Source organism: Perca fluviatilis, chromosome 20 (genome assembly GCF_010015445.1).
Source record: "Perca fluviatilis chromosome 20, GENO_Pfluv_1.0, whole genome shotgun sequence".
NCBI lineage: Eukaryota > Metazoa > Chordata > Actinopteri > Perciformes > Percidae > Perca > Perca fluviatilis.
In genome coordinates, this window is record NC_053131.1 from 7172461 (window position 1) to 7194830 (window position 22370).

A 22370-nucleotide genomic window follows, 5' to 3' on the forward strand; every position below is an offset into this window, starting at 1 on the left:
GAATGGGACAATGTAATCATCACATAACATATCTAATATAAAAACGTGACAGCAATTAACTTTATAAAAATAAAAAAATAAACTAAATTACAGGGGACATTTGATGATGCATACTATGAAAAATGCATACACATATGAAACGATAATTTAATAAGCCACATACCAGGGTATTACTTATTATTAATAACAAATTATAATGAATTATAATTAAGTTATAACAAAAGGTGATCTTCAAAGTTTTGCAGTAGTTTTATTGGCTTTTATACGAATTTCAATGATTTGACAAAGTATTTTATTTCATTAATAACCCCCATGGAATTAGGCTTTCTGTTTTTTTTTCCATTTACAAATATGGATTATTTTTCTTTCCCATAAGAATTACTGTATCCATTAAAGAAGATATGTGGTTGTTAAGATTTTCCATATAAAATAAGACATCCATTAAGCCGAATATGGGAATACTGACATTGGAAACATAATAATGAAAACATGTTTTCATGCATTAGGAGCTGCAGGATTAGTGGTGCTGGGGCCGGTTTAGGGGGTTCTGCTGCCCTCCAGCGGCACACAGGCGCAGCTACAGCCCGGCTGGGTAACCTCCTCCCCGGCCGCCGCTCTGTGTTTGTGTATGTGGAATGCGGGTCAAGCGGAACTCACGGCTGTGCGCTTCACATCAAACTCAAAACACCGGCTTTCATCGGCCTGACGTGCTCTGTATGTACCGTCCAATTTATTTTCAAATATAAACTGGTTTAATTCGTGTGCATATCTAACAGAGTTCATATTTCTAGTATGGTCGCACTAGCAGTCCACTAGGAAAACGCGACATCGTCATTTAAAATGGCGCCAAAGGTTAACCTCAGCCAGTGGATCGCTGGTAAATCTGCAACACTGTGCACCCTGCTGCTGGTTAGCAACACAGATAGCACAACAACACTGTCGTATTAGTTAATTTTCAGCGTTGATGAATGTGTTCGCGTGGATTTCAGATAGTTTGAATCAATTGTTGACCCTTAACCTTTGACAGATAGGTGGCTGGGGGCTGTTTGATAATACGGGGGAAGCATGTAAGCAGCGCTGGCTAATGCTAAATGCCAACTACGTTACATACGTGTACCCCTAACCCCCAGCTAACAAGCTAGCCAGTGTTGCTAATGCTGCATTCAAGTGGTGTCGAAAGAATCGGACAAATTATTTCAGACTGCGGAAATTCACGTAAATGCCCTCTCAACTCGGAACAACAACTCGAAAAGTCGGCGAAAGTTTTGCATTACAGGATTTACCGAGTTGGCGTCACATTATGCAGTAACAAGGCGGACAAAAGTAAATGTGAGGTTAATGGTGAGACTTTTTATTTAATTCACAAAGTGCATATAGCTACACTTTTGCTCACATGGAGGTTAACGTTAATTTGGAATATGGTATTATGTTGTAACCGGTTGTAACAGTAAGTTGCTCTCCACGTAGTGACATAGATTAGTTTGAAAAGTTGTTAATTAGCATTAACCCTAATAAGTCAAGTATATATTTCTGTGGTTTTAGGAAACTACTTCCCAACTGAGTAATGGGAAAATCCGAGGAGTACATGATTGCAGCATAACTACCAACGTCAGCTAAATGTAGCTAATGTGCAGAGTAGAAAACATGTATTTAAGCGTAAACCCTTCTAATATGAACAAGTCTATGTCTCCATTTTTTTGCAAAAGTTATTATTTTAAGCAAACGGGCGTAGTTGAGCATTTTGAAAAAAAACTTATCATAAACAACATTTCCACTCGATGGTGTGGGTGGGCCCGCATGTTGCATAATAACGGTTGTGGGGAGATTAGCGCTGGCTAACGTTAGCCACCTAGCATTTGCAGTGTGGTTTAAATAATGCAACGCTATGTGGTCTGATTTAAAGCTTCAAAGTTCATATCGTAAAAACAAAATATTGCCTTGCGCGTGTTACCATGTTGCCGGGGTAACCACCAGCTGGTTTAGCCTGCTAGCTAAAGTTAGCCGCTAACGTTACTTTCTGTTGCATGTTTGCTGGAAGAAGGGGCGTAGCTAGCCTGCTGTTAGCCTAGCCAGCTGAATTGGGGTTATCACCTTTTCCCCCTTGTGCATGCTATCATCAGTCCCTGAGATATGTGCACCTGTCGGGAGTTTTAGAGCCCCTGCTGATGTTTTTCATCATGGAAGCTGAATTCGTAGCACCGTAAAAGGCGTTGTTTCCTGTCGGTGTTGCATGTGGTTACTTCTTGTTGTCATCGCCGAACAGTGACTGTGGTATGTAATGTTGTACACATTCTTAGCTACAGGGTTGGGTGTGCGGTCAGAGCAACAAGGAAACGGTGGAATAGTGAAATTATTATATAAAACTAACGTTACTGTTTTTCTCTGATATTGACCTGCTTATAGCCAAGAATTGTTATGTTAGTAGAGCTACTGTAAATATTTGGACACAGTTCGGTTACCTAGCTAGCAGTTTAATTACTGAATTCAAAACCACCTTTCAGAAGATGTCTGCAGGGATTGTATCCTGATTGTTCGGCTAGAAATTAAACTGTGTGAGTGTAAAGTTTAGCAGTCTTGGGAATTAATCTCATTCCATTTTTATGGCCTGGAGTCTTGTTGATACACAAGCTTCAAGTTTTCAGAATTGTTTGCATAGTTCAATTTTGTGTCTATATACAATGTAGAAAAACCTGTAATACAGGATTCTTCAATGCATGTATCATGAGTATGCTTTTATACATGGTGGAAACCAACTATTTGTATAGGTGTAACTCTGCATTCATTCCATGCCCTCTAAACTTGATTCTGTGTTAACTTGCTCATTAAGTATGCCAGCGATTAATTAGACTCTGGTGCTAACATTGTGCTATAGCATCATGTCAGTTTTTGAGTCAGACTTTTTTGAAGAATCTTATTCCCAAATGTTCATAGTTTTCTTTATCAAAGCTGTATATCTCGTGGCTTGTCATCAATCCCCTTCTGTAACTTAACCTCCTGCCTGGTTTGTGTTAAGTGTACCTACGCCGGAGCTCCGCAGACAGACGACGATGAAGAGAAGCAGGCACCCCAGCAGCAGCGATGACTCCGACAATGGAAGTAAGCAAAATATTGTCTCTGCTGACTCATTCATACCAAGTCCAAATATAGATCTGAATGAGGTCAGTCACAACTCTGCTACTTTCCTCAATTTCAAAAAGTCTAAAGCTGCAGAGGAAATTACAACTTGTATCCTTAAATACCGCAAAAATGTAATTTTGAGATAATTATGACGATAGTGTTTCAGTATTGTTGCATTTTTGTGGTTTTCATCTGTAAATGTCACATCTTTTTGTCAATCAAGTACATTTTCTAGCCGTTACCAAATAGCCATTTCATTGTGGCTTCACTGTTTCTTTGTCAGAGTAGTTGTCCCTTTCCTGAAAATGTATCTTTCATCTTGTTACTGCCAGTGTCAGTAAATGTATACTTCATGTTCAGGAAGGAAATCAAGACAGAGAAAAGGAAAGAAGGGCGGCAGATGGACAAAGATTAAGGAAAAGAAAAAGAAGGCCTACAGTCTGAGAGACAGGAGACAGAATAGGGACACTCGGACCTTTAAAGACATCCTGGCAGGTCAGACAGACAGACAGACAGACGGGCTCAAATGTGACATCAGCGAACAAATTCAGAAACATGTTGTAGCGTTTGTTTCATCCTCCACAAACTCTCAGATGGGTGGGGTTCTGCCACATTGTATAAAATGTCGTGGTAAGTCGTTAATTGCGGAAAACCAAAGTGTAGATGCTTCCGTGTGATTGTTTGGGTTTACTTGCTATCCAATCCATCTGACCTGCCATCTGGTAGAACAACAAACCCGAAGCTCTTGCTGAAAATTGCTTTTAGCCGAGGTCCGATTCAGGGTTTTGTTAGGCAAACAGTTTAACCAAACACTCTTTTAGGATTTTGAGTTTCAAACGTGAAGAGAATGAAGGCTTTGTTCTCATACAGGTGATTTGAAATGCCAAATGACTGCTCTTGCAGCTGTCACTAATTTTGCATTACGCCCAAAGTAAAATTACTGAATTGTAAAGAAATTAAATTGAAAACAGAAAATGTCAGTTTCACCAGTTTGACTATCAAAATAGGTGTGTGGGGGGGGGGGAGGGGGATCCAAACCTTCTACAGAATGTGTGGTTGTTCATTAAAGCAGCAGCAGCAGAAACAGACAAAGAAGAAATGAGACATTCAACACCCTGTTGTGTTCCTCCAGGTAATTCCACCTGCTGGTCCCAACAGTCGTCACAGCCCAGGAGGGGGACCGGGCAGAAACCCTCTGAGGTACGTCTGGCTGAACTCTTAATCACAACGGCGTTGTAGGGTGACAGGAATCTAATGAACATGTGTATAGGCCATAGTTCATGAACTGTCTTCTGCTGTCATGTTTTAGTTCATTTTTGTTCAGTTTTTATTTGTATTGTTCTATGAAAAAAAACACAAACTACAAACATATAATGATTAAAGGAACAAATTGAGTCCTGCAAAGATATTTGTAAAACACGTCTTTATTCGTCACATTCATTGGTGCAGTCTTGCACGTTGTACAGTGTACTGGTGTTATCTACTGTACAGTCTGTGCACTTGGTCTCTGCAGGCCACTGTACACTCCCTCTGACCAACAGCCAATCAAAACAAAGCATTGACGCAGGCCTAAGCAGGATCCTGATTGGCTGGTTTATGTCTGGCTATGTGTAGTGGTAGTTTTTTATTTTTTTATGTTTACTTTTTATAGCGTATTTGAGCTTTAGGATGATTGATGTATATGTATTGATGTAGCTGTTGTTTCAGATGAAATCATTAATCAGTGTTTTGGAAGCCAAAATGTGGCTGTATGATTACTGAAGAGAATATGTGATTGTCTGTCAGAAACAACAACATAAATATGATTTAAAAAAAAAAAAAAAGAAATTTATCGTCATCACAATATCAACTGGCACAATAATCATTGCGAAATGCTGCGACATATCTCCAAAGACACTGAGATTCTTTGTGTGTAGTTGAAAGAAAATATCAGCAGAAAACTTCACTTAAAAATAAAACTGTCATTCTTTTTATAGTGGTGCCTTTTATATTCAATGTTTAATTCGTTCAATAAAAGAATGAGAGATAAAAGAAAGATTTCCTTTAGTTTGTTTTAAATTCAACAAGCAGTTTGTTGTATTTTAGCAGCATACTGAAATCAGCAAAACCGAGTACACTTTAATATCTGTTTATTTATCCCAAGTAATATCTTTATTTTGATATTCAACAACGTTATCTCGTATTTTCCTCTCATCGTGCAGCCCTAGTTGCAACAGTGCTTACAGTGAAGCGTACTGACCATTTGTTTTTATGCGCCTGTCGCAGGTTTTCAGGACCGACCTGATTACCGCCATGAAGGTGCATGACTCGTGCCAGCTGAACCCGGAGGACTACTACATCCTGGCTGACCCGTGGAGGCAGGAGTGGGAGAAGGGCGTCCAGGTTCCCGTCAGCCCCCAGTCCATCCTGCAGCCTGTCGCCAGGTAGGACTAGGGATTGGGCATTGTAATTTTTGAACTGATTCCAAGTAGGAATTGGTTCAAAAATTACGATTCCAGTGGAATCGTTTCTTTACTGGAATCGATTGGAGGATTTGGTTTCAAATCCGATCATCGGTTCCAAATTTTACATGTTTGGGTTTCCGTAGCGGCCAGGCGCTTGTGTTGTAGCCATGGAGCACAGTAAGCGGCGCTTTAGTTGTAGTCTTTCCTCTTATTTGTGAATTAAGCATGTGACCCGTTTCAGCTCCACCCCTCAAAGAATCGGAATCGAGAATCGATAAGAACTGGAATGGAAAGGAAGACTGTGAATTTGAATCGGAGTTGTTAAAATCCAAACGTTGCCCGACCCTAGGTAGGACAAAAGAAAAGAGCGCTTTGAGACAAGAAAGTCACGGGTTGGATCCTGGTCCGGTCCTCGAGTGGGAATGTAGGAGAATTGAGATGACCCTGCTTTGTGTCTAGACGGCTGCTTGTGTTCCAGGCGGCTTATTTAAAAGCCTGTTTCTTTAGAGAGCCATTGTTTGGTTTCTATTTGATGTGACAGGCTTATAGTCAGATAGTTTAGGTTTTCAGCAAGCACAACGTTAGAGAGCAGTTGGAAACCAAACCTTAATGTCTGCTGGTATTGCCGTTTATTCGGCCCTTATTGTTTCATCCACCAAAGGAAAATTTCATCTGGCATCTGGACCTTTTTAGGTGAACGTTTTGCACCTTGATATAAGATGGCAAGTCTTTAAAATCCTCAAAATGCTCATTTATTTAAGACCGACTCACTGAGGAAAATGTAACAGCCAAATGCTTCCTAATGTCTAATCATGGACACATTTGCTCTTTGGTTGTGTTATATGGTGTTTAGAATATTGGATGGATGCATTATTCAAAGTACCATACTGTAAATGCAGGACCGTAAATTGACACGTGTTCCTCGACTTGATTCTGTAGGGTGCTGGCCGAGAAAGGAAAGGAGGTCATGTTCGTCAAGCCAAAGAAGTTGATCCGGACCTCTGGCACTGAGGCGCTGGGCTACGTGGACATCCGGACGCTGGCGGAGGGGATGTGCCGCTACGACCTGAACGAGGAGGACGTGGCCTGGCTGCAGACCGCCAACGAGGAGTTTGCCGAGATGGGTGAGTCACAAAACTGCTGGCGTTTGTGCCCAGGTCAGACCAAAGAGACGAAACTATTTTCGAACGTTGCAGAGAAAAGTCGCGGCGGTCTGAACCGGCCCGCCTCGGCTCGACTCAAACTCACCTAATGGCGTCGCTGCGACTCAGTTGGTCAAGTCGCAGGCAGCTGGTTTTAGAAAGTACGGGACGTCACCTGTTTCAACAGCCAATGGCGAAGTCCTCTTGTAAAGTCAGCTAGAATAAACATGATCCATAATCCATTTTATTTCTGTTACAAACTGTTAACGGAGGCTCAACATGTGCCCGCAAGCCCGTACGGTGGAGCGAGCTAGAGAGTGTATGTGAAGAGAGGGAGCGCTGAGGACAAAGCCGTGAATTTGAGAAATATGATTTTAAATATGAAGTACGATTCAGACGTGGAAGGGATTTAGGATGTTTGTGGTGGTTCATTAAAGAGCAGTCTTGCTATACACTTAAGTGAGCCAGCTTGTTTTATATTACCACAGCAGCAATTTCTCCCCATCGGTACCATCAACACACGAAATATTTGTTAAAAGCATTAGTTAAATGCTTTAATTGCAATCGGAAAGTCTGAATTTGATTGTTTTTCCAACACATTTGAGGATGCTTTGGTTGAATGTGTTCCTCAAACTGATTTGTGTGTTTTTTTTTATTTTTATTTTTTTATTTTCTGTGTAGCTATATATGAACAGCCAACTTTTTTGTTAGGGAAAGAAAAGTCTAAAGTATCAGATTTACTTTCATTTTCGTCCCTGGTTTACAGTCAGGCCAGTCCTACCGCCCTCTCAGCTTCCCTTCATCTTCTCCTCCAGCTGGAGACTCGAGGTTTTGAGGTTTTATTTTAGGCTGCTTGTGTTGCTTTGACCACGTCTTTGTTTAGATGTACATTGTTGTCTACAGTTGAGCTCCGTCTATGGTGTCTTTTTGGTTTGATGAAACTTTATAGTTAAACCTGTAATTAAGCATATTGTCACTGTCTGGTAAAATAGGGTTAACTCCAAAATGTATTCTGCAGTGAGCCTCTGCATATGGCTCGCCGCTCTACCGTGCGCTCGAGCACTACATCAACCCCTGACTTGCAATTAAATTCAACAAGTTTCTCACGTCTTCCCCTGTGTAAATGTGTGTGAGTGTTTATCTGATGAGCAGGTGGCACCTTGTACGGCAGCCTCAGCCACAGTATGTATGAATGTGTGTGAATGGTTCCTGTACTATGTTAAAGCGCTTTGAGTAGTCGTTAAGACTAGAAAAGCGCTATAAAAATACAGTCTATTTACATTTACATTTACATCCTGACTTTTGCAGCCATGCTGCCGTTGGACGAGCTCACCATGGAGCGTGTGATGGAGGAGTTTGAGCGCTGCTGCCACGAAAACATGACGCACGCCATGGAGACGGAGGAGGGGCTGGGCATCGAGTACGACGAGGACGTGGTGTGTGACGTCTGCCGCTCGCCTGACGGGGAGGACAACAACGAGATGGTGTTCTGCGACAAGTGCAACATCTGTGTTCACCAGGTCAGAGGTCAACACACACACACACACACACACACACACACACACACACACACACACACAAAAACACAAAAACAATAGCTAGCTACCTTCGCTATACTTAGCTTACCTTTCTTTACGCTTCCTTTTATAAGTGCAGATAAAAATCGGAGGTGGTCCCAGCTGTCTCAGTCAGCGTTACATTGCAGGATTTACAAACTGCTGTGTGTTTTCTCTTCGATGTTGTTTTGCAAATTGCCTCCTTATGGTTTAGGTAGCCAAACTACATAGGATTTGGCTGACATCTCCCAGACAGCCAGAGCTTCTTCTCCTGTCTCCCACATTCACTTTCTTGGGAGTGCGTGTTAATTGGGTGGGGGAGAAGGGGGTTAAAAGGAACAAATTTTCAAATTACAAATGAGTCGATGTATTGGTTGCATTTGAAGCAGGAAGCTTTACATACAATCACAAATGTTCACACATCAATCAGACGTGACACTGGCTTACAAAAATCCCGAGTCCTCTTTATCCGAGATGGAGACCTTCAAAACGTGGTCTTGAGACCAAGACCGATTTTGAGTACTACAACACTGATGGGTAGTATAAAATGTTGCATCCTGTCTACTTTCTGTAATGTATGTGTGAGCGTTTCACTAAACTGTCAGTGTTATAACTCTGGACCAACATACTAGCTGTTCCTATGGATCTACCTTAATGCAAGGGAACGCAAAAGAATTACGGGGGGAAAAGCTCCCACCGTGACCCCTCAGAGGCTCTACACACCTTTTTGCAGAGAAAAGGACCCAGACATTTGTTCTTCCACCTTGTGATGATCTTTCCTCTGAAAAGAATTGTAGAGATTTTGTTAAAAATGTAAGTATTAGTCAAAGTGTAATTTATGATAAAATGCTGCTCATTTAAACAGTGTTCAGCGGTTCAAAGGTGAGCGTGCCTCTGCCATTTTAGCTCCAACCCTTTGGAATCTTCTCCATCAGTCTGTCAGGTTGGCTGAGGCTTTTGACGGGGTTTTTTTTTCCTTTGTGGTAAAAAAGCAAAATGAAAACGACTCCTCTTAAATGTCAGATCAGCTGTTGCTGTGGTTTCATGTGACACACATGTACACACACACACACACACCCTTTCTCTGTGTCTTCTTATATGCTGCTGTATCAATTCCTGCTTGCTGTCTGCACCCAAACCCATCTGACCTTGTTTGCGTTTCTCATCAGGCGTGTTACGGCATCCAGAAAGTCCCAAAGGGCAGCTGGCTGTGCCGGATCTGTGCCCTCGGCATCCTGCCAAAGTGCCAGTTGTGTCCCAAGAAGGGGGGAGCCATGAAGCCGACCCGAAGTGGAACCAAGTGGGTCCACGTCAGCTGTGCCTTGTGGATTCCAGAGGTGAAGATAACATTTACCTGTATACAGTCTTTATTTTTCTGTTTTTTTTTTTAAACCAAATAATTACATTCACTCTTCTTGTTTTTGACACAATATTACAGTACTGTGTGAATCTTAAAAAAAAAATTAGTATAGAACTAATTTAACAAAAAAACTGATATTGACCTGGATCTGCATTATTCTCATGAAATTCATTCATCAAATTGGTAAACAACTTACATTGCAGTTGGAAAAGCTGATCCATCACTTCGAATGAAAAACTAATAATCATGCATCACGTGCTTATATCAACTTTAACATTTTTATAAAAAAAAGATATCAGTCTTTCATATAGACAGCTTTCTTCTGTTTGTAAACAAATATTTTTTACTGTCCAAAATACAACTTAAAACTAGAAGCTGGTGTTCATTTACATGAGGCTGTGTCTCCTGTTATTTATAAAATAATCAAAGACCTTTCCGCCTGAAAAATGAAATGGAATAAAATGTAGATTTTTTGAATTACAGCCTTAAATGGTAGCTTTCGAGGAGATGAACTTGTTTGGTTGAAGTTGTCAAAAATGACATATGACTTAATGCATGGACCTGTAAACGTCCAAGACTCTGTGTTAAATGAGTCAGCGCCACCTGTCCTGCGCTGACATTTGAATTGCTCGTGACCTATTCTATGTTAAATGTGCTGTGCAGGTGAGCATCGGGAATCCAGAGAAGATGGAGCCGATCACCAACGTGTCCCACATTCCCAGCAACAGATGGGCTCTGATCTGCTGCCTGTGCAAAGAAGGCCGGAGCGTGTATACAGGTAGAGTCCCCGTCTCACATTTCACCCAAACGCGGAGACATTTAATGAGCCGTGAATAGCAACTAGCAATAATGCAATGCAAGTAGCAATAATGATTTCAGCAGGTTGGAGGAGGAAGCTGATCAGTCAGCACAAAATCGGTTTGTCTACTTGAAGTTGTTTTGCATCAAACATTTATTTAATAGATACAAAAATCACACTATATACAAATTATGCAGTAAGTGTACAAGATATCAACGTACTGTACTCTGCAACATAACTGGAATTATACAATATCTGCGCCATCAGACAAATTGTGACTTATTACAGATGTTTTTATTTTTTTATTTTCTGAGCTGTTTCACCATCCAGAGAAGCTCCTCCATTCCCTTTGTGCCTGTTGTATGGATATGGGACACAGCTATAATAACATTATTATAATTAAATGAGTTTGTTATAATTCCTATGGGACTGTGTGTTTTGAGTGTTTACCCGTGTCGTGTTTGCTGCTGTAGTGCTCTGCGAAAAACTGCCGGACGGCCTTCCACGTGACGTGCGGCCTCCACGCCAGCCTGGAAATGAACACCATTCTCACCGAGGACGACGAGGTCAAGTTCAAGTCCTACTGCCCCAAACACTCGGGGCTGGAGGGCGCCGAGTCCAGGGAGCGAGACTCTGGCGGTGAGGAGGAGAGGGAGAGCGCCGGAGACAAGAAGGGCAAGAGGAGAGGCAGGGTCAGAGGGGAGGAAGACGCCGCCTCCTCCTCTTCCTCTTCCTACGTGGCTCCGCAGCTGGCCGATAGGGCGCCCAGCGACCTGGAGGCGCTCGCCTGCCGCCAGCAGGAGAAGAGAGTCAGCCTCCGCAAGCTGAAGCTGCAGGAGATGGAGGAGGAGTTCTACCAGTTTGTGGAGGTGGAGGAAGTGGCCGCCCACCTGAAGCTGGCGCCCGAGCCGGTGGACTTCCTGTACCAGTACTGGAAACTGAAGCGCAAAGCCAACTTCAACCAGCCGCTGCTCACGCCCAAGAAGGACGAGGAGGACAGCCTGGCGCGCCGCGAGCACGAGGTGCTGCTGCGCCGCCTGCAGCTCTTCACGCATCTGCGCCAGGACCTGGAGAGGGTAGGTTTCTACTTCCCCCGCTCCAAAGTTAAAAGAGGCGGTGAGACGAGAAGGACGCAATGACCAAAGAACCCCGTTTTTAAATAAATTTAAAAAGAAATTCTGAATATGGTGGAACGGTTTGCTTCTTTGTAGATAAGATTTATTCACTTTCCAGCAGTACAAGAGTCAGGATAGAGGTAGGAAATGGTGCCGAACATATTCATGAAATGCATTAAGAATGGCAAAAGACATAATGCAGAAATCACACCAAGCAGCGGCGAAATGTGGCCGGTGGAGAGCTGCCAGGCAATGTAAGGAGAGCTGCTGGCGGCCGCTCTGAGCTCAGCGAGCTGCAGCCAAAATAAAAGTCGGGGAGGTGCGGCCAGAGAATACCAGCAGCCAATCAGTTACAGAGTGCCGTGACCCGTTGACCTACAGTAAGTTTACAAAGGATTTCTTTCCCGCTTGAAACCCGTGATCACCCCTCTCGGCCACAGAGAAATGAATTACAAATTAGTAATGACTGTGTTGAGCCGCACTTCGCCGCTGCTTGGCGTGTTTTCGTCGTCAGAACTCTGGAACTATTTAACGATACAAAATCCGAGTGTTGAGATGGTATTACTGGAGAATAGCAGCGTTCGCCTGCAGACAGGAAGCAGTCAAAATAATCGTATTGCTCACCTCTGTTGAAACTGTCTGCGGTTCACCATCAGGGAGCCTCTCTTTAAGGTTTAGGGAGGGACATTTTGTGTTGTTGTGATTTAAAGTATTGTTGCAGCATGGCTAAATGTGAAATGAAAAGCCAGTTTTTATGCTCCCATTTTGCAGCCATGCTCGAAAATGAATTATCTATCGTTAAAAGAAAAAAGGGCTGTGGGGGAAAAAAAAGGAAATGTGGAAATTGTGGGCCAGATTTAATCAATGAATAAATTAAATTTTGCCAATCTAGTTAGTCCATTAGTGCAAGTCCTTATGAAGCCCTATTGAAAAAGTATGGTGTATATGCTGTTCATTTAAAAAAATAAAAAAATAGGTTACAGTATGATTTCATAAATACAATATGCAAAGACATAAATGGAAGTATACACAATATAATACATTTGCAATAGAAACGGAATAGAAGATGATGATGATGATATAATCTAAAATGGGGCTGCATGATGATTTACTTCAATAATTGAGTCTTCGAACTGTTGGAAAATAGTGAGGAACGCCTGTTCCTCTTTTAACCAGCGTTAAAGGAGGTTGATGTGTGTAAATAGTTTAAGATATCACTTTATATGGATATTAAACCGAGAAAAGCAGCATAGCTGCACATTTGAGAAGCTGGACTCGGTGTTCCGGTGTCGGAGATTGTCCATCTACATTTCGGACCGTCTAAAGAAGCTGTTTTTGCTCCGCAGGTGCGCAACCTGACCTACATGGTGACCCGCAGGGAGAAGATGAAGCGCTCGCTGTGGAGAGTCCAGGAGCAGATCTTCCAGCACCAGGTCCGACTGGTCGACCACGAGCTGCTCACGGGTGAGTCAGCCCCTCGTTGAATTTGGGTGTTTTTATTTAAATTTATAGCATTTGAAGGGGAAAAAAATGATTTTAAAGAACACTGAAAAAAGTGACAGAAATGTAGAGGAAAAAAAACCAACAAAAAATGTCAACCAAAAAAAAAAAAAAAATGCAGAAAAAAATCGACAAAGAAATTGGAAAAAGTGACAAAAAAATTTTGGGGAAAGCTTCAAAAACTTTGTCAAAACAACAACAAAAATATCCAAAAAATCAACAAAGAACTTCAGGAAAAATGACAAAAGTGTCGGGAGGGTTTAACTTAAAATTTTGACCCAGAAGAACGGTGTACAGGAAGACAACACGAGGGTTAAGTTAACAAAACGACATTAAAGGCAATGTTGACATCTCCAACCTAGCTGGCAGATAGTGATTGGGACATTTTACTCAAGTACTGTACAATCTATTTTTTTTATTTATTTTCGGGCTTTTCCGCCTTTTAATGGACAGGACAGCTAGGTGAGAATTGGAGAGAGATGGGGGGGGGGGGAGACATGCAGGAAATCGTCACAGGTCGAACTCGAACCTCAAACCCGAAATTAAGATTTCACACGCCAAACATACGATCGGTTTATAAAATATGATCCAATGTTAAATGGGAAATGAAACTACTATAAATATATGAAGTAGTTAAAATAAGCTCCACCTTGACCTACGATCAATAATAACGACCCAATAATATATAATGGTATATAACGCTGCTGCTTGTAATGGAGCATTTCTGTGCTGTAGAGTAGGCCTGCACGATTCGGGGGAAAATATGAATCATGATTTTTTAGCTTAGAATTGATATCACGATTTTGTAATGTTTATTGCACACATGAACCATGACAAAACAAAACGCCTATTTTTTTGGCACCTATAGCGCATCACCACAAGCCTGTAAACATAGAGGCTTCTATGAATAAAGAAAATAAAGTAGGCTACATACTGGCCATTTAAGTACAGTAGGCTACCAAAAATAGTGACATAACACACAGAACTAATTATGGCCCTGATACAGGCTCTATCTGAACTCCTTGAACATGTCTTTACATAATTAAAACATGTCAATGTCAAACGCTGACATACAGATTAAAAAAGTATTTGTCATAAAACTGCAATGTCCTTTCACCCATCTGTCCTCTTCCCATATCTTTAAAGAAACAAAGTGTCTCACACTGACATGATTTAGATCCAGTTTCCATCAAGTTTGGATTATATATATATATATATATATATATATATATATATATATATATATATATATATATATATTAGGGGTGGTACGGTTCACAAAACCCACGGTTCGGTTCGTATCACGGTTTTAGGGTCACGGTTTTCGGTTCTGTACTGTTCTTGTTATTTTTTTCTTTTAATCTTTAACGCTCCAGAATATACTTCAGCATATGATATATAGCTAAAATTAGCATATTGAATGCATGTTGCACAAAACATGCACACAGTGGCAGTTCTATATATTGTTTTATTTCATCATAGGTACTATATATATTTAATTAAAGGAAGGAAAAGGAATTCTTAATTTGGAAACAGAAATGGCGTAAAACAATATAATTATAAGATCATAAGATCACAATATGAGTCCACTGGAAGTCAGAGGATGATATAAAACATTGCTTTTAACGTTTGTTTGTTTGTTTGTTTGTTTGTTTGTTTGTTTGTGTTGCAGGCGATCCGTCAGCGAAGGATTTGGAGAAGCTCTTCTCTCTGGGCTGGTTAGCGTCTCAGGGCTCCCAGGCTCGCTCCTCGTGGAGCCACTCTGGACTCAAGACCAAATCGGGCTCTTTAAAGCAGGAAAAAAGGAGAAGTGGCGAGAGGAAAGGCCTCTCGGACTCCCCACACGCTCACAAGAAGGACAATCTAAGCAAACCAGCGGAGACGAAGGACAGTAAAGTCTCCCGAGTCAAAGAATGTGATCCCACTGAGGACACGCGCGACGCCAAAACCCCCAACGCTGACCTCAGCCGGGAGATCCCCTTCCCAAAGTTTCAGAAGCCAGAAGTCGTTCAGGAAACCATCACCGCCAAGGGCCCCAGGAGGGAGGCCCCGGGGCCCGAACCCGAGGCGCTGGCCAGGCGGAAACGAGACCACGACCAGGAACAAGAGGAGAGGAGGAGGAAGAGGAAGAGCGACGCGCCCGAGAGCTTCCCCGGCCAGGCGAAGAACCGGCTCGGGTCCAAACACCTGGAGAAAACCGTGTCCATCCGGCTGGTCGACATCCGCAACTCGGACAACGACGACTTCTTCACGGACGAAGGAGTGACCAAACGGTGCCCCGTCTCTCTGGGCGCGGCGGCCAACACTAAACTCGGCAGGGCCGGCGAGGCCGCCCCCGCCAAAGCCAACGGGTGGCTGAGGAAAGCTCAGGCCAACGGCTCGCACGCAACCAGCAGACACGTGGGCGGACATCTGAGGAGCTGGGGGAAGTTCCGGATCCCGAAGAGGAGCGAGAGGCCTCCGGCGGTGGCGGCGGCCGTGAAGGCGCCGCAAGAGGCGGAGCACGGCGAGTCGCTGCTGAGGCCGCTGACCAACACGCCGGAGCCGTCGTACCCCAGGACCAGACTCCGCACGGGCGCGGAGAGCGACGGCGAGGTGGAGCCCTGCTTGAAACGATGCCACTCCCACCAGCTGAGGGGCGACGCGTCCCTCGGCCGGCGCTACGGCTCTGACATCATCCGCCGCGGCGTGCTGGCCTCCTGATGGCGGAGCGACACTTAAAATAAGCTGCACTGTGTTAGTCGGAAAAGAACGACGGCCGCTCTTTGTACCTTTTTTTTTTTTATTATTATTATTATTTTTCTCGAATGAATCATAAAAATGCCTAGATGAAAAACAGAGCTGATATTTATTTTTTATTTGTAACATATGTAAATCTGGGAAATATTTGACTTTATTTTGAGCTACTTTTTATTTTCTTTCCTTTTTTTAAAAGTAGAAAGATGTCAAGTTGCCACTTAAATGCTCGCACAGATAAAAATGGGCAAACTAGGGAGAAGTCGGGATCGTTGCTCGGGACCATAAGCTTGTAATGTAGATTGTTCTTGACTTAGTATTAAACTCCGTTGCACTTAGTCACACAAGCAGACACATAATCATCTTGTCAGCAAAATAGGACTCTTAGGCCTTTTTATTCTTTCTTCTTTTTTTTTTCTTTTTTTTATCAAGCTTCATCGGAGTTAACCGCTACAAACAGGACGCAAACTGCCCTTTTATCGCTATTTAAACTCCAGCTATCATCATTTGTTCAGTCCGCAATTGTTGAACGTTATGGGCTGGGAAATCACAACAAAAAGGAGTTCAGAATGACGTTTCTTTGTCACAGTACTGAAGTGTAATTGAACTGCGATCGTATCGTATCCATCATGTGCCTAACTTTTATTTGAAGCATTTGCACTACGAGAGGACGGCACAGGTGTGAGGTTATGAGTAGAGTTATTTTTACACTGAATAATTAAACAAAACAAAAAAAAAAAAGCATTTTGTACCCTCGGCCGCTGCTGTACTACTGTTATGCAAAATGAAACTTGTTTTTGTCTGTCTTAAAGAGGAATAAAAACTTTGGAGGACTTAAGTCTGGGATCCGCGTTTGACTAATGATCTTTTACAAGTGTTTTGCATTCATTGATATTTTGGATTCAAACTAGCAACCTTTCCAGTATGAAGCAAAAATTATTCTTATGAGGAAAGTCATCCTTGTGCTGAGACATTATTTTAGTTTCAATATAGATAAAAGAATACCTTGTTTATTTTAGATAAAATGAGAAAGTAATTAATTCTCATCAACTCTCTTTTTTCCAGTCTTTGGTTCACCTGGTCTCTTTGTGTTTTAATGCTTGTATAAACTCAACCCTGTGATGCACAATCAAGTCATATACATCATTTCTTTCTGGGCGATAGATAGATAGATAGATAGATAGATAGATAGATAGATAGATACTTTATTGATCCCCAAGGGGAACTTCAAGGTCCCAGTAGCTTAAAGACATCACACACAACATACACATACATCATAAACAAGATGATAAAATAACTATCAGGATATGCATGCTGTGGGGTTGTCACGTGAATGTATAATAATGTATACTTTATTAATCCCGCAAGGGGAAATCTATAGACCTTTTTTCACGGCAGACATGTCATAGTAGGAAATAGCACAGGTGTATTCATAACCATTAATGCTGGCTGCATTCCACTTAGGAGAGGTCCTGGTATTAAACCATTACTGATGGCTGCATTCCACTTAGGAGAGGTCCTGGTATTAAACCATTACTGATGGCTGCATTCCACTTAGGAGAGGCCCTGGTATTAAACCATTAATGCTGGCTGCATTCCACTTAGGAGAGGCCCTGGTATTAAACCATTAATGCTGGCTGCATTCCACTTAGGAGAGGCCCTGGTATTAAACCATTACTGATGGCTGCATTCCACTTAGGAGAGGTCCTGGTATTAAACCATTACTGATGGCTGCATTCCATTTAGGAGAGGCCCTGGTATTAAACCATTACTGATGGCTGCATTTCACTTAGGAGAGGTCCTGGTATTAAACCATTACTGATGGCTGCATTCCACTTAGGAGAGGTCCTGGTATTAAACCATTAATGATGGCTGCATTCCACTTAGGAGAGACCCTGTATTAAACCATTAATGATGGCTGCATTCCACTTAGGAGAGGTCCTGGTATTGTGCATGCTGACTCACTGAAATATCTTACTGGGACACTTGATGGAACTGAGCCATCGTTAAGGTTATCAATCTCAGCTGGGCTTTTCCTATTATGACAAGTCAAAATGTCTGCTGTGAAAAAAGGTCCATTTCACACAGGTCTGAATCACACACACACACCAGAGTGAGGGGGCTGGGTGCCTTGCTCAAGAGCACCTTGGCCATACCCCCAAAGAGAATTGGCACCATACTTTGGTCCGTATGATGACTTGAACCAGCAACCCTCTGGTTCCCAGCCCAACCCCCTACTGACTGAGCCACTGAATGCGCATGCATGCATGTGTGCATGTATGTATGCATGCATGTATGTATGTTATAAGAAAAGACTAAACGGAAATTAAAACAATTGGAAATGGGCCTGAATGGACTGACTTGCAGTGCAAATCTCAAATTTGCTGGAAGGTCGTCAGGGTCTTCCCAGGCTACCTCAGAAGGACAAATCACTCATTTCAGCCTCCAGGCCACCAGGGGGCCTCCTCTCCTCTCTGTATTTGTCGTCAAAAACTGAATAGAAAGTCCCTCCCGCTAGGCTTGTGATTGGTCAATAGACCTGTCAGTCAGCCGCCATCTTGGCTCTGCAACTGGCCTACATCGGGATCGGTAGAATATTGTATTTTCATACTCAGTGATGTATAAATAGTCGTTAAACCGTGGATGTATCACTCTGAAATTACTCGTACAAAGTGCGCCAAGTCTCCGAACTTTGAGGCTGGATTAGTAAGCTTCTGGAAGGGCTAGAAAGTCACCTGAGGACTCTTTTTAAAGTTTTAGCTGTCGGCTAAAGGGCTACATCTACGGCAAGACGATGGGTTCAAAGCTCGCGAAGCAAAATGAAGATACGCAAGGGGATTTTTTGGATTCATACATATTGATTTATGTTACAAAGATGTTGTAATTACATGATGGATTAAAAAAGCTTCTGGATGGGCTACAGTTGTCAGAGGACCTCGTTGGAACGGCGGACTTCTCTGCTTCTTAACAAACCAAAAAGTAAGTCTCTACACTGTATTGATCTGGAGATATTAATATAAACATTGCAAAAGCATCTTTTGACGCGGGGGCGCGTGCTTTGACCTAGGAGGGTTAATCAACAACTATTTTGGTAATCGATTAATCATTTGTCACATTTCAAGCAAAAACTTCCTAGTTCCAGATTGTCAAATGTGAGAATTTGCTGCTTTTCTCTGTTTTTATATTACGGTCAACTAAATATTTTAGGATTTTTGGCTGTTGGTCAGACAAAACGAGACTTTTCACTTTCCGCTCTGAGAATTATTTTTTTTGGTAGTTGTACTAATTTGCAAGTACCGTATTTTAAGACATATACACGTTTTTTTCCCCTGCAAATCCCTTCTTTAATTTTTATTAGAGAAACCAACGTTTTCAAAAGCAGCTGAACAAGAACTTTTTCTTAAAAAAAAAAAAAAAAAAAAGGGTAAAACTGGCATTAATGTTTTTATATTTAAATCAGAAACCATCTGATCAAAGAACAAGTAAACAATATTACAATATGACCCATTTCGTGGCATCGATCCTGAAAAAAATGTTGCTCTAATCATCTACAGTGTGTTAAGTTGTGGGAGATCAGTTTCCACCTTACAATAAGTGTGTGAATGCCGATTCAGCAGCATTCACAATATTGTTATCGGATTCTTTATTCAACTTTCTTTGGTCGCCTCTTCTGCAAACGTTCAGCTACAAAAACCATTCAAATAAACTGTTGAGCCCCATTCCCCCCCATTGGAGGTCAATGTGGAGCAATCTTTAAATGCTCTCCCACTTCTAAATGCTACTCCTCCCGCGTACTCTCACTTACAGGTCATTCAGACTTACTGCTGCTTTCATCATCTTCCTCGGTACACAGGTTCTTCATCATTAAAGACAGCTTCTTGCTCTACTATGCAGACAGCGAGAAGAGGAACAGGTACTTCAGCATCCCCCCCCCTCCAAGGTGAGCCACTGCATCTTCTCTGAACACATGTTCAGTGTTTTTCCTTTTCATTTTGGATGACTATGTGCACATTAGGGGTGGGAACCAAATCGATAAATGTATGTATCGCGACTTATTTATTTTTTGAGACGATTTTTATAAACAGTTTTTCACCAGAATCTATATTTTTTTTTACTAAATAATAAAAAAAATTCCGTTTATACAGTACCGCAGACCGTGACTACATATTATCTATTTCATACAACATGTAGTTATGTGTTATTTAACTTTTTTTAATTAAATTCATACTAAATAAAACCAGTCCCACTTTTCCCCAACTATACTATGACCGTTTACGCTGTAGCAAGACATAAATAAATAGTGATTGATGATAACATAAGTCCAGCAGTGCAGACAGTAGATGCATGTTTGGTCACTTTTTATTGCACGATTCAACAGACGTGAGATCCTGCACAAAAGTGTTTCAGCACTGCATCAAGAAAACAAAAAACAAACAAAAAAAAAACAAACATACAATGTCAGAAATTGTATATTTACAATAGATGCATCACTATAACCACTTATACATTATGTACATATTAGTCTCTGGTTTACTATGACAGTAGTTACAGAATGAAACCCCTACGCACACATTACACCTCAGCTCTACAGGGAATTACAGTGCTTACAAAAAGAATAACTGGCTGGACTACATTCACTCAACACAAGTCAAGGTTAGGATACATACAACAAAAATACTCGTGCGAGACTTGCTGCGCCTCTGGACATGTCCCATTTACACGCCCTGAAAAAATAGAAAAAGAAAAAAAAAAATACAAAAAAAAAGGTGCAGTTCTAAAAATGGTCTCCCGTTGCATCTTTACAACTCAGATCTGGGTCATTGGAGAGGTTTAAAAAATGAAAGAGCATACATATCGGCTTTGAGATGAAACAACCGGCAGAAGGGAAAAATTCTGATTTTAAGATGAAACAGTTTAAGCAGTTTTTTTTGTCAATGTCAGATATGAAGTTAAAATGGGAATAATTGTCTGTAGCTTCAGAGTTACAGCAAAAAAATAAAAAAATAAAAAAAAAACTCATTAACTGGCCTAAAACAGAGACTGATGAAATAGTGTGTTCCCTTAACGCAGACTTGAATATGTAATTTGAGACCATAATCACCGTTAACCTGGTACCGCAAAGAAAAGAAGGCCAGCCCTTGTGGTTCTTTTTCCCCCCCTGCTTCCTTTTTGCTTACCCAACATGCATCTTTTCACCAGAACCAACGGGCATCTGAAAGGGTTTCAAAGCACCTAGCATGGTGGCCATTTTAGGACATTTCAAAAATCAGTCAAACTAAGCTAAGCCAAGTCGATAACTGTGGCGCCGAGCCTTCCAAACTACCAGCTCCAGTCTAACGGACTTCAGGCTCATCACTTTCAAACATACACGTGCTGACTGTATTAGTCAATGCACACCGGTATCATTCCAATGCAAATTCTTAATACGGACTCAAACGTTTAATTTGCGTTTGAGTTCCTCAGCTGTAATTTCGAGTTGGATGTCGGAATTTGCCAATAGTATTTATCGGTTTGAAAATGTGTAAGTTCTAGTAAGTCCATATGGCCACAGAGGCAGCATTAGCATGACACTTTAAGCACTGCTGGAGCTCACGGACCACACAGCGACTATAGCTGAAGTCTGACGTGTCCTAAAATGTACTAACAGTTTCTTAACCCTCATGCCACTTCCAAAAAAGAAGAATCTGACCAATATTGGAGTTACAAGATATTAGCAACTTCCGAAGTATCAAACGACACGCATGATGCAGTTCTGAGACTAAAAACCTTCGGAGGATTAAAATATTTGAGGTCTGTCCTTTTTAAAACCTCAGCTACAACTACTCAATGAGTTTATCATCGATATAAAAAAAAAAGCCCGCGGCGGTTGACACCGAAAAGGCTTTCAAAAGGGGAATCAGCTGGATGTGGATTATTTAAACTTCAGTCTTTGTACCTTCGATTTCAGATACTTGAGAGAAAAAAAATAAAATAATGCACCTTAAAAAAAGGTAAGGACTCAAAACTCAACTAATAACAACCCCCCCCCCAGAAAAGAATCCATATTCCTTCATGTATCTGGTTTAGCTGAGAGCAGTAAAGACTTGAAACCTCCTGGTAGTGTTTTTATGTCCGACGGCAGTTTAAGAGCGCTCACCTCGTTCTCTGGACAGGTAGGGAGATAAAAAAAAAAAAAAGGCTCATAGATCGTTCAGCATCCTGATACCAAAAACAAAATATATATATCATTTTGATATGGCCGGGTTGGATCAGTGGGTAGAGCAGGCGCACATATACTGAGAGGCTTATGCCTCGACGCAGAGGTCCAGGGTTCGAGTCCGACCTGTGACGATTTCCTGCATGTCTTCCCCCTCTCTCTCCCCCCTTTCTCACCTAGCTGTCCTGTCCATTAAAGGCAGAAAAAGCCCAAAAAATAATAATAATAATAATAATAATAATAAAGAAAACTACAGCAAAAACTGAGCTAAAAACAAAACCGGTTGTAAAATGGCAAAAGAATGTCTACAGTTAAATGTAACCTATGGCTACAAAACGGAAGTAAAGAGGTCATCTGAGGCCGATCCATAGTGTCTTGGTGTTTCCATATTACATCTGGCATATA

General features: G+C 41.6%; 1 protein-coding gene across 1 annotated transcript; it reads left to right on the forward strand.

The window, feature by feature from the left end:
- Positions 1-562: 562 nt before the first annotated feature.
- jade1 (jade family PHD finger 1) lies at positions 563-16607 on the forward strand. Its single transcript, XM_039786211.1, is given in 13 exon segments — positions 563-714; positions 3014-3096; positions 3478-3612; positions 4250-4317; positions 5383-5540; positions 6501-6685; positions 8012-8223; positions 9429-9596; positions 10283-10374; positions 10376-10397; positions 10892-11494; positions 12880-12997; positions 14706-16607. Coding segments are annotated over 12 exon segments (2841 nt in total). The 5' UTR covers positions 563-714; positions 3014-3047; the 3' UTR covers positions 15737-16607.
- The last annotated feature ends 5763 nt before the right edge of the window (positions 16608-22370 follow it).